Raw genomic sequence first — 12836 nt, 5'->3', positions numbered from 1 at the left:
TGTCCGCACCGCATTTGCGGCCCATAATAAGACATGTCCGGAATTTCTGCGGCACGGATGTGCGGACATGCGGAGACCCGTGAAAACACGGATAGTGTGTATGGGCCCATAGAAATGAATGGGTCCGCAATTCTCCCGTGGATTTGTGGGGGAACTGCGGACGCAAAAACACGGTCGTGTGCATGAGGCCTAATACCTTTTATCCAAACTTTGAATAAAAAACAATAGCATCATAAAAAAATTATCATAAAGCTCATTTCTTTTTTTTTATTCAATACAATATAAAATTCCATACAAGTAAGGAATAAAGAAAATACAATTATGCACATTTTTACATTTTCCCCCTACTCCCACCCCCCACCCTCTCAAGACCGATCTTGGTAAAAGAACAAAAATTCTTACCACTCCCCCCAATAGGTTTTGCAGTGTTTGCCTTGATTATAGATTTTCTCATATTTCATTATAATTTTTACATTATTTACCCAAGCATTAAACTCCGGTGGGGAGCTAGATATCCACTTTCTAACTATTAGTAATTTTGCAATAAATAATAGTTTTATTAATCCACATTTTTTTTCCTTAGAAATTTTTAATTTGGAATCATCACCCAGCAACACCATAAAGCTCATTTCTAGTAACGTTAGTTTTATTAACCTCCAAAAAGACAATGGGGTATCCGTTAGTGTTGCACTACAATATATTTGGCTCTGGACTTATATATATATATATTGTACTCACTTCTCTGCAGTTCAGCCTCATAACTGCAATTGGTCAGACACTATCTTCAATTTTACCTCTATACTATGAATCCCATTTTTTCTTAAGGCCCTTTTACACAAGTCGATCGACGATTGGGCGAACAAGCACACATTCGCACACTCTTACGATCATTGGCCGGTGTAACATGCCCAGTGATGAGTCAACAAAAAACAAGAACAAATGCTCGTTTGACAGCTGATAGGATCTTTAAAGTAAACATGCCGTGAAAACAAAACCCCCCCAAAAAATGGAGGAATCAGTTTTTTTCAATTCCACCCCACAAAAGATTTTTTTTGCAGTTTCCCAGTACAATTATATTGTACCTTAAATAGTGCCAATAAAAACGAAAACTCCTACCACAAAAAATAAGCCCTCACACCACCACATTGATGAAAATTTTTAAAAAAGTTATGGCTCTTGGAAGGCGGGGAATGAAAAAACAAAACAAAAAAAAAAAAAACTGGCGTTGACTGCAAGGTGTTAATCATTTGGATGATTACTGCAACCTGCACTATAACCGTTTGGAAATAATAATTCAAACCTTCCCTGACGGGAGCTTAGCTGTCACATGACTGTGAGCACCTGACACCAGTACTTGACATTTCTTGGAGAACAATGCGAGTTGCACACGACGGAGTGCCACTCGGGCTGTTTTTCACGACATCCGATGATTTTCACGGACACAATTACTTTAGCGGGTGAATCTGTTTTCACGGATCCGACTATCCGATCAGTGGAAACACAGGACAAGACTTATCTCTCCACAGATCAGGACTCGGGCGGCACACAGTCGTGTCCATTAGGTAGAAGTCTTTTACAAGCTACAGATAGAGAACACATATAATACTACGTATCTAATGCCCTTTAACTTAAAAACAATACAAAACCTATAACTAAACTAGGCTAGCCTAACTTGAATTGAAAGCTTTGCACTTTAATAAAAATTCTGAGACTGAAAATCCTGTCACAATACTGGAGGAAATAAGGAACAGCGTTGAGGGTTTCATGAACATGTTTTTATGATCTTTACACTAAAATTACATCTTACTCCAATTAATCACAGCTCAAAAAAATGATCTGGCTGAATGGCCTATGTCAATAATAAGTGTACACAATAGCAACATGAATTCTAAAGACTATTAATTCCTTATATTAAGCAATCTAAAAACTATTGTCTTTCTAAAAGTGAGCGACTGCTGCAATGAAGAGTCAGCTGGCGGATGTCCAGTGTTATTATGGGAAAGAGGCTTTCCCGGCAGATGGATTATTTCCACAGGGATGAAATAATCTGGAGTACTAATCTGTTTTATGAGGAGGAAAATTAATCGAGGTTTTAAAATGATAGTTATTGCGGCAATTAACCTTTTCTCTTGCCTGCGGAATATTTGTATCTAAGTATGGAGGATAGTTTGCATAAGCAGTGTGAAAATATTTTTTTTCCGTGTGAATTTGGGGGCACAGTATAAATAAAGTAAAGATCAAATGACAAGCATCGTAAATAAAGTGATTTAAAAATCATCTTGGTGGAGAGGAGAACAAAATGGATTTTATGGAACTAGGGATAGCAAGTATGCTGTATATAGACAGATGGGACTGTCTGTCCAGAGTATACACAAATGGGAGGTACTGGGGTATAAATGACTCTTAGTGGACAGAAACCTGACAAGAAAAAAAACTTATGAAAGCAAAATTTCATTTCAGCATAAACTAAAGGGGATAAAGTACACAATGGTAATAATTGCAAGTGACAGAGAGCATCAGTCGTCCTTTCTATTTTACATGTTTGCTTAACCTCATTTGCCATACATCTTGGGTTATGTCGGATTTAGGCTTCGTTCACATCTGCGTCAGGGCTGCATTCCGACTGAGCTTTCCGTCGGAACAGAGCCCTGACGGACACAAACGGAAACCATTGATTTCAATGGGGACGGATCTGGTCTCAATGGTTTCCGTTTGTCTCCGCTTTGCAAGGGTTCTGTAGTTATGACGGAATCAATCGCGCCACATGACACTGGATCCGTTGCCTGGATAACGCTACACTTTGAATTAAATGTGACTGGTGTATGTGGCAATCAAATGTTCTGTGATCATAAATTCACTTTACATTCAAGATACCAAGTGGTATATTTAAAGTAGGTGGTGACCCACCCATCTGACCCCATCTCATCACTTAAGGGGGTCTTACACTGGACGATTATCGGGCAGACGAGTGTTCATAGAATTGCCCTGTGTAAACAGGGGAACGATCAGCAGATGAACGAGCAAACGCTCGATCATCTGCTGGTCGTATTGTTTTAAATAAGTTAAATATTATCGTTGTCGGCAAACAGGGAGACGCGCTGCCGACATGAAAAACTGTATGGGAAAGAGCGATCGGCGTAACGACCGCTCGTTCTCATCCATAGCTCCATGTGACAGGAGAGAACGAGCGCCGATCAACAATGTCTCGTTGATCGGCACTCGCTGCATCGGCCTAAAAGGGCCTTTAGAGTGACCATGCACTCACGGACTTGTGTCAGTCAAGGTCCCATTCCGACTGAAAACTCATACGGAATGGGACCCTGGCGCAGATGTGAACAAAGCCTTAAAATGAAAGTAAGGGAGGGTATTCATTTATTAGAAGTCGAGCAACAGCCAAAGTTTGCAAATGTTTATTTAATGTAGAGATTCTAGATTTTCTATTCAGTTGTGGTGTCCATTTTTGGAAAAGTGACAACCGGAAGTGTAGCTTGTGGATTGTTACTTTTGAATCAGCTTCTGGTAAGGCCTCATGCACACGAACATATTTTTTTTCCTCCCGTAAATACTGGCGTAAATACGGGTCCTTTGTCACACGTATTCGACCAGTATTCCACCAGTATTTACGGACCCGTGCCCGTAAATACGGGTCCGGTATCACCAGTATTCCACCCGTATTTACGGACCTGTTTTCTCTGCACTATTCGGCAGCCCCTTCTCTTGGGGCAGCCGTTTCGGGCAGTTTCCGCAGCGATTGAAAGTAAAAAAAGTTCATACGTACCGTTGTCTTGGTGACGCATCCCTCTTTTGACATCCAGTCCGACCTCCCAGGATGACGCGGCAGTCCATGTGACCGCTGCAGCCTGTGGTTGGTTGCAGCAGTCACATGGGATGAAACGTCATCCCGGGAGGCCGGACTGGAGGAAGAAGCAGGCAAGTTAACTTTTAATACTATTAACTCCAGCGGTAGTCACTGTCCCGGGTGCTGAAAGAGTTACTGTCGCTCAGTTAACTCTTTCAGCACCCTGGACAGTGACAATCCCCTGACGTCGCCTAGCAACGCTCCCGTAATTATGGGTGCACACACACGAGGCCACCCGTAATTACGGGAGCCCCATAGACTTCTATGGGCCTGCCCGTGCCGTAATTACGGCCTGAAATAGGACATGTTCTATATTTTTAAATGGCCCGTAAGCATACGGAAAGGTACCCATGGCCAATAGAAGTCTATGGGCCCGTAATTACGGGCCGTAATTACGGCTCGTAATTACGGGCGTTTTTAATTTTCGATTTTTCCTCCCCGCCTTCTAAAAGTCATAACTTTTATATTTTTCCGTCGACATAGCCGCATGAGGACTTGTTTTTTTGTGGGACGAGTTGTAGTTTTTCACGGCAACATTTAATGTACCACATAATGTAATGAAAAACAGAAAAAAAATTTGTTTGGTGAAATGGGTTTCGTTTTTACAGCGTTTGTGTGGTAAAAAATTTGATTTTTACTTTATTCGGGTTGATACGATTATGGGGAAAACACATTTATATATTTTTTTAATGTTTTGACACTTTTATAAAGCAAAAACTATTTGTTATATAAAAAAAATAATTGTGTCGCCACGTTACTTAACTTTTTGATTTTTCTGTTGATTGAGCGGTGTGCTGACTTAAATAACGTTATACTGTAACAGTTTGGACTTTTACTGATGCAGTGATACCAGTTACGTTAACTTCTTTAAAAAATTAGCGCTCCTTTAAGGAAAAAATGGGATTTTTTTTTTTTACTTTTAATATTTATTTTTGTACATTAAAAAAACAAACAACAACTTTATTTAACTGCTTATATGGCTTGTATTCTGGTTTTTTTTTTGTTTTTTTAGCAGTTATCCCCTCTGCAGACTATCTCTAATTCTCAGTCTGAGCTAGTGGGTGGAACCTAACGGCTATCATGTCTTCTATACACAGCACACATAGAAAAGAGGAGAATCTTGATCTCCTATCTCTATGTATCACATATATAAAAGCTGCAGCAGCATGGAGGAGATTATACAGCAGTACTGAGCAGCTTAGCTGATAATCCAGCACTGGGGTGACATAGAAATCTTACCAGGAAACTTCAGGACGTCTGTGTGTGTCTCTTGCTTACTCTACTCCCATTTCTATAGACTTCCATAGGCAGCGTCTGTGTCTCCTTGCTCTGCCCCTGTTCCTCCTACCCTCTCCAAAGACTTCTATGGGGAACGTGTCTGTGTCTCCTCTCTGCTGCCCCCTCCCCTTTCTATGGACTTCAATTGGCAGGCAGTGAAGAGAAACACCCCCACTTAGTGTAGTCCGTCTGTCTGTAACTAGAGATTAATTTTCTTCAGTGTTATGATCTAGTATTCTCAGAAAATGTTGGAGGAAACAGGTGACAATGAAAAATATTGTTGAAATAGTAAATGGGATATAAACTAGTATATTTTTAATGCCACAATCAATTTATAGTAAGGTATCAACATTATCAACAGTCCTCAAAAACAGCAGTAACTTTAAACCGTCACAAACTACAAAGGGCCAATTTCCGTAAAAACCTGGTATATCTAGAGTCTTCCTGCACACCCATGTATTTTTACAGGCAGTTTTGAAAAAGGAGAATGTGCACACGGATAAAAAGATAAGTATAGGATATAAGGTTTTAGTACTGTATGGAGAACCAAAAAAGTATCATCAGATGGGGATTATGGATTAGCTATAAGCAAATGCAAATAAATGGGTCGAAGACTATTGAGTCCTTGGTTGGAACTCAGTGTAACATAGGAATAAATATGGTATTGTACTGCGTCTAATATAAACCTCTTGATGCTTTGTGTTTTGCTGTATTTGAACCAAGGTATCCTGGGACTTGTCTTACTTGTTATTTATGTCTTGGTAACGTTCATTAAAATGAATTAACCCCCTATAGGAAACAAGCCATCTGCTGCTATGTTCTCACACCAGGGCCTGATGGAAAGCTGCCAGCTCATTTTCTACAAAATCCAAATTCACGACTTGGCATTGCATCAAGTTAGGCGTTAAAGGTATAGTGTCAATTTTTAAACCATAATTGTAAAGCAACAAAAGTCTTTATTGCCATTTTATTGTGCAAAAATAAACAAAATATGTAAAAATGTAAAGTAATATATAATTTCAGAAATGCATTCAGAACCAGATAGAGGACAAGACACATGTATATGCACATCTCTCTACATGTAGTATTTATATGTATTTATATTATTAGCTTTTCAGGTTAAATTCTTTATGATTCTATATTTCTTCAAGTGTGTTTTATATTATATGGGATCATCTAAAATATTTCATAATCCCATTGTGTTACCTTAAAGAGGCTCTGTCACCACATTATAAGTGCCCTATCTCCTACATAAAGAGATGGGCGCTATAATGTAGGTGACAGCAGTGCTTTTTATTTAAAAAAAACGATCTGTTTTTACCACTTTATTAGCGATTTTAGATTTATGCTAATGAGTTGCTTAATGCCCAAGTGGGCGTATTTTTACTTTAGACCAAGTGGGCGTTGTACAGAGGAGTGTATGACGCTGACCAATCAGCGTCATGCACTCCTCTCCATTCATTTACTCAGCGCATAGGGATCCTGCTAGATCCTTATGCGCTGTCTTATACTAACATATTAACAATACTGAAGTGTTTAGCATAAATCTAAAATCGCTAATAAAGTGGTAAAAATAGATTGTTTTTTTAAATAAAAAGCACTGCTGCCACCTACATTATAGCGCCGATCTCCTTATGTAGGAGATAGGGCACTTATAATGTGGTGACAGAGTCTCTTTAATGCTAGATTAAGGCTGGGTTCACACAGTTTTTGTAGGCAAAAAATGTGCCTCAAAATTCCGTTTGGAATTTTGAGGCAGATTTTGCTCTGCCTGCACGCGGATTTTCGCTGCGTTTTTCGCCCGTGGCCATTGAACGCTGCGGGCATAAAACGCTGGGAAATGCGCTTTCTTTGCCACCCATTGATGTCAATGGGAGGTCAGAGACTTAAACGCCCGAAGATAGGGCATGTCCCTTCTTTTTCCCACGAGCCGGTTTTGCCGCTCGTGGGAAAAAACGCCTCCGCCTCCCATTGAAATCAATGGGAGGCATTTTCGGCCGTTTTTTGGCGCGTTTTCCACGTCAAAAAACTCTGTGTGAACTGACCCTAAATGTTCCACTAGTTGAGCATTATAAAGCAGATCAAGGAGTGCTCTTTTGTCACTTTGGTTTACAACCTACAATTGACTTGAAAATGTTCTTAAATATACCGATTCACATGGAAAATCCAGTAAACAATGTATTTCATTTAGCATTATATTACTCGAATTCACAAATGTAGTTTTCAGTCAGTGAAGGAAGGACTTGATAAAAAAAAACATGTAGATGAATTACACTTGTGTCCAAAAGAAACATTTTTCTAAACTTGGTATTTGGAAGCAGAACAAAAAGGAAACATTTTTAGTAACATTATATGTACCAGGCGGTTGAACGCTGTGGTATTAATTTCTGTTAAAACGTCAGCATTGCGCTCAGACTAGCGGTTCTTCCATTTTAGTCGTTCACTTCAATGGGCAGCAGATATTACAAATAATGTACAACTATTGTTCAGATTTGCCAGTAACTTAGACCAGCGGGACAGTCAATTTAAATATATCAGGTCTGAATAGCTATATTCTATCCATTCAAAAGAATCATGCTAGCGACAGTAGTCATAGCAACGGATGTCGCTGTGACTTCCAGACTACTGCTTCCCTCCAGTGGCAATACGGGGGAAAGCAGAACTCTAAGGCCATGTTCACACAGAGTTTTTTGTAGGCAGATTTTGACCTGCCTGCACTTTTTTTGACACATTTATTGTGGGGTTTTTCAGGCCGTGGGAGGCCAGAGACGGAACCACGGGAAGAAAGAGAATGTCGCTTTTTTTTTCCTTAACCGTTTTTTTCTGCTCACGGGGAAAAACGTCTCCGCCTCCCATTGAAATCAATAGGAGGTGATTTCGGCAGTTTTTTGGCACAGTTTCCGCGTCAAAAACAGCGCCAAAAAACTCAGCACTAAGACTGGCGGCACTTGTAATTAGACATTAGCACAGTCTAAGTCCTTATCCACACAAACATGTTATACGTCCGTGCTACGCGCGTGATTTTCACGCGCGTCGCACGGACCTATGTTAATAACTGGGGCCGTTCAGACTGTCAGTGAATTTCACGCAGCGTATGTGCGCTGCGTGAAACTCATGACATGTCCTATATTTGCCCGTGTTTCGCGTAGCACGCACCTATTGAAGTCAATGGGTGCGTGCAAATCGCGCTCGGCACACGGAAGCACTTCCGGGTGCCACGCGTGATTCACGCAACAGGAGCAAAATGAATGAATGAAAACAGAAAAGCACCCCGTGCTTTTCTGTTTGTAAACATAAAACCGGAGTGTCATAATGATGCCGGCTGCGTAAAAATCACGCAGCCGCGCACCATATGCTGATGACACGCGGACCTTTTGCGCGCGCAAAACGCAGCGTTTTTTGCGCGTGCAAAACGGACACGTCCATGTGAATAAGGCCTTAGTGAATGGAGAAAGTAGGCACCATTTTGATGCAGCAGTTGGGACAGGATCTGCGGGGGAATGAAGGCTATCTGAGTATTATATATTTGGCTTCTCACATGTAGTATCCCTAGAAGGCAGTAAGGTTAAAAGGGTTGTAGAGGAGTACAATAACCATGCATTTTACTTTATGCATTACTATTTGATTGAGGTGAAAATGGTTATTATAAAGGCGGGGCAGTTAAAGAGGACCTATCAGAGAGAAACAAAAAATTGACAGTAGATTAAATTTTAACCCCTTAAGGACACGGCCAATTTTGTCCTTGAGGACAGAACAATTTTTTTATATTTCCCGCTTTGCATCCCGACACTCATAACTTTATTTTTTGTACGACGTAGTTGTATGAGACTTGGTTTTTTGCAGGACGAGTTGTACTTTATGTAGGTACCATTTTTTGGTACAAATACATTATCATTTAATTTATATAAAGTTTTATTTTGGCGAAAATGCAGAAAAAAAAGCAGTTCCACTGCAGTTTTAATATTTTTTACACCATACACCGATCATCATAAATAATTTTATACATTTGTTGTACAGGTTGTTAGTCGTGGCGATACCAAATATGTCTCTATTATTTCATGTTTTGGGACTTATATTTTAAAAAATGTATTTATTATAAAAAAAATTGTGTTTGTGTATTTCTTTTTACTTTTTATTTATTTACTTATCATTATTTATTTTTTTACATTCAATTAACTTTTTTTTTTTAATCCCATAAAGGGATTTTTTATTTAGATTTTTATTTTTTAACTGTAATGTACTGGCATATATCTATATGCTAGTACATTATCCTGTGCACTGACTGTACACAGGCAGTTGTTAGGGCATACCTCAGTATGCCCTAACAACAGGAAATACGTTCAGACAGCCCTGGGGTCCTTCAATGGACCCTGGGCTGTCTGGCCATGCAAGTTAGGGGCTTTGATCGCGTCACAGTTATTTTCTGTGACGCGATCAAAGTGCAGTCCCCTGATCGCAATTCTAATGCACTTCACAATATGCATAGTGCAGTGTATTAGAGCGGTCAGCTACTCGCTGACAGCAAGCATTGTGGGTCCTGACCTTGTAGCGGGCCGATGATGGTGGTTTAACCCTTAAGAAGCACCGATTGCTATTGAACGCGGCTTCTAAGGGGTTAATCAGTGTGGACACAACGATCGATCCGAGACAGCAGTTGCCACAGCTCCTGTATGTCACGGGAGGATGGCCGAAATGGAGCGCGAACGATGCACTTACCATGACCTAATAGGACGTCAAGGAGCGGGAAGGTGTTAAGAATTATTTCCTATACATATCATTAGCAGAACAGCGGATTTCCCTCAGTATTACAGGACACCGTTTTTACTTTTTATTTCAGCAGAGTGAGGTCCAAATCCCATAAGATTCCGTTCTTCTATGGGAGATACCAACAGTGAGAGGGGAGCTGTACAGCATCTGAAGCAGAGTCTTTTGCTCAGATCTGGTCAGGAATAGTGGTGAGAGAAACAATTCGCCTGTTTTGTCATTTTGTCAATTTGCTGCTCCAAAGAACACAAGATTGAACTGTTTTTCTTAGAAAACCACCAAAAGCGATTCTCAAACCTTGTGAATTAATTCCTGACTGAATCCTAATGGGCGGCAAATCAGTGAAACACAAATCGTGCAATGAAGGTCTTCACCTCCAGCCAGGAGACTGAACTGTAATTCATACAGAATATTGTTAGTTTATCAGCCATGTAATAAGATTTCCCTGTGTATTATGCAGTCCAAGAGTTAATCTGCTGGAGGAGGAAGAGCTGCTTGTAGAGGGTTAATCTGCGTCTCTCACTACATACACGCTGAGCCAGCAGCAGTCACACACGGAGGAGAAAGCTGTGACAGGATTTAACTCTGCTGCTTCTTCTAGTCTCTTCCTGCTCCATAATATACAGGAATCCATCTTACATTGCCGGGGTTTTGAACGAATAGAGAGAAAAACCAATCTAAAAAATGCATAGATGGGATTTAAAACCAGATTACAGCTGAAAAACGTAAAGCGCATGGGTAAACGCATGCATTTTTTTTGTTGCATTTTTCTCCCCAACTGTTCAAAAACACAACATAAACGCAACAAGGGAACTCAACCTAATGAATTCACCAACTGTGAACATTCCTACAAATAAACAGTGTGCGTAAGATATTGCTTCAAAGTAAAAAGAAAACACCTTTGTAGAAAAAATTAACACGTACAAAACTGGACAATGACAATGAATTGGACGTTTCCAAACATTTCTAAACATTTACAGCAAACTTACGTGTTGGAACCAAGAAAAGATTCTGCTCTTGGGATGGTAATGACTGTTGACAATACTAAGCAGGGTATCAACCACCATACCAAACCATGCATTGGTGGGCAGTATTTCAGGTCCAATCTGCAGGTACATAAGCAGAAAAATCACAACTATACAACAAAAAGTGTAATTTTATGAAGCCACATGCTGACAACTCACACATTTATATTTCAACTTCAGATTGCCTTCTGCGAACAAAAAAAACATGCAACGAGCCGATAGCCTAACTTGTCTTTAACAGATCTCAAGGTTAAGAAGCAAAAATCAAACAGTAATTAAATATAAAGAAGACAAACCTCTGGGGCACCTTCACTTTCAGAAGTAAGACTGTTTTCATATTTAGAGACCGCAACTGCTAATCCGGTGAGTGCTAAGAGTGCATTCCCCTTCACCACAGGGCTATCTCTACAGCGAGACATAAAGGAGCAAAAAGATAAATGATCAGTATAAATTCTAGTAGGCTTCTATATACCTAACCACTCAGGACATTATTATATACTCTTTTGGAGCAATCATTTATCTTAAGGCCCTTTTAGGCCCCATGCACACGACCGTAAAAACACCCGTAACTATGGCCCGTAATTACGGGCCCATAGACTCTATTGGCCACAGGTTCCTTCCCGTTTGCGTACAGGAAGGTGCCCGGGCCGTTGAAAAATATAGAACATGTACTATTTCAGGCCATAATTACGGCACAGACAGGCCCATAGAAGTCTATGGGGCTTCCGTAATTACGGGACTACGGGAGCTAGGCGACGTCAGGGGATTTACATTTTTGAATAAAGAGAATCAGAGAAAATGGCGCCTGAGCGATCATGTGACCCTTTTACGGGGTTTGCACATGATCGTGACATGTCCAGCGCCCCTTTTTTTACGGATCCATAAATACGGGTAGAATACGGATGACAACGAACCCGTATTTACGGGCACGGGTCCGTAAATATGGGTTAAAAACGTGTGACAAATGACCCGTATTTACGGGAGGGAAAAAATACGGTCGTGTGCATGGGGCCTTACACAGGCCAATTATTGCCCTGTGTAAACACCTCAATCATCTGCCGATCGTATCGTTTTATAAAAGTAAATTATTATTGTTCTCGACAGCACGTCTTCCTGTGTAAACAGGGAGACGTGCTGCCGACATGATAATAATGGATTGGGACGAGCGATCGGAGTAACAACCGATCGTCACCATACATAGCTCCGTGCGACAGGAGCAAATGAGCGCCGATCAACGAGCTGTCTCCGATGTAAGAGGACATTTAGTCCTACAGAAACATTTTGATGTGTAAACAAACATATCGCTACAGCGTGGTTCCTGAAAGGACCACAATTAGCGAGTGCATGATAAAATTTCAGCACCAGTAGAGGGTTGAAGGGAACCACTTTTATTACCAATTCGAAATATATACTGAAACATTATTTTTTGCACGTTGCTTCTATGTTTTGGTTGATTGATCTTTACATGATTATGGTGGAAGCCATATTGCCTAAACTGCTACAAAAGCAGTTCCAAGACAATAAATCATCCAGGTGCCTGTTATAAATAAATTCTCCAGAAGTGTGATGTGGGCATGCTCTGTGACATGTGCAGAGGTCACTGTGCAGGGAGGGGAAGGAACCGAGTGGTCCCTATCTACTATTGTCAGTGGTGTCATCTGCTTCCAGCTTTATTTTAGAGATATTACCTTTCATTGTAATCTTGCCTGCTGATCTAATGAGACTGCAAAATGTCAGGATTTGTTTTTAACCCCATCCCACATTATCATTTACATATATGTCACTGTAAGGGTCTCTTTCCTGCATCCTGGCGTACATGTACCTGATGGTGACTGCACACTGATCGCACAGAAGCTGTGCCCACGTAATCATTGTGGGAGCCCAGCTATGACTGACCCTATTCACTTAAC

The 12836-nt window shown here is 40.5% G+C and overlaps 1 protein-coding gene across 4 annotated transcripts in view; it reads right to left on the bottom strand.

Moving 5' to 3' along the window:
* The window catches only part of FOCAD (focadhesin), a 407831-nt gene that overhangs the window by 68989 nt on the left and 326006 nt on the right, over nt 1-12836 (bottom strand). For all 4 annotated transcript variants that reach the window (XM_075825910.1, XM_075825919.1, XM_075825901.1 and 1 more), the window contains 2 exons: nt 11223-11331; nt 10891-11007 (listed from right to left, as the gene is read on the bottom strand). In XM_075825910.1, coding sequence (XP_075682025.1) covers nt 10891-11007; nt 11223-11331 — 226 coding nt within the window. The remainder of the gene's footprint in view (nt 1-10890; nt 11008-11222; nt 11332-12836) is intronic.

Source organism: Rhinoderma darwinii, chromosome 1 (assembly GCF_050947455.1).
Source record: "Rhinoderma darwinii isolate aRhiDar2 chromosome 1, aRhiDar2.hap1, whole genome shotgun sequence".
Lineage (NCBI taxonomy): Eukaryota > Metazoa > Chordata > Amphibia > Anura > Rhinodermatidae > Rhinoderma > Rhinoderma darwinii.
This window is presented reverse-complemented; position numbering and strand designations above follow the sequence as displayed.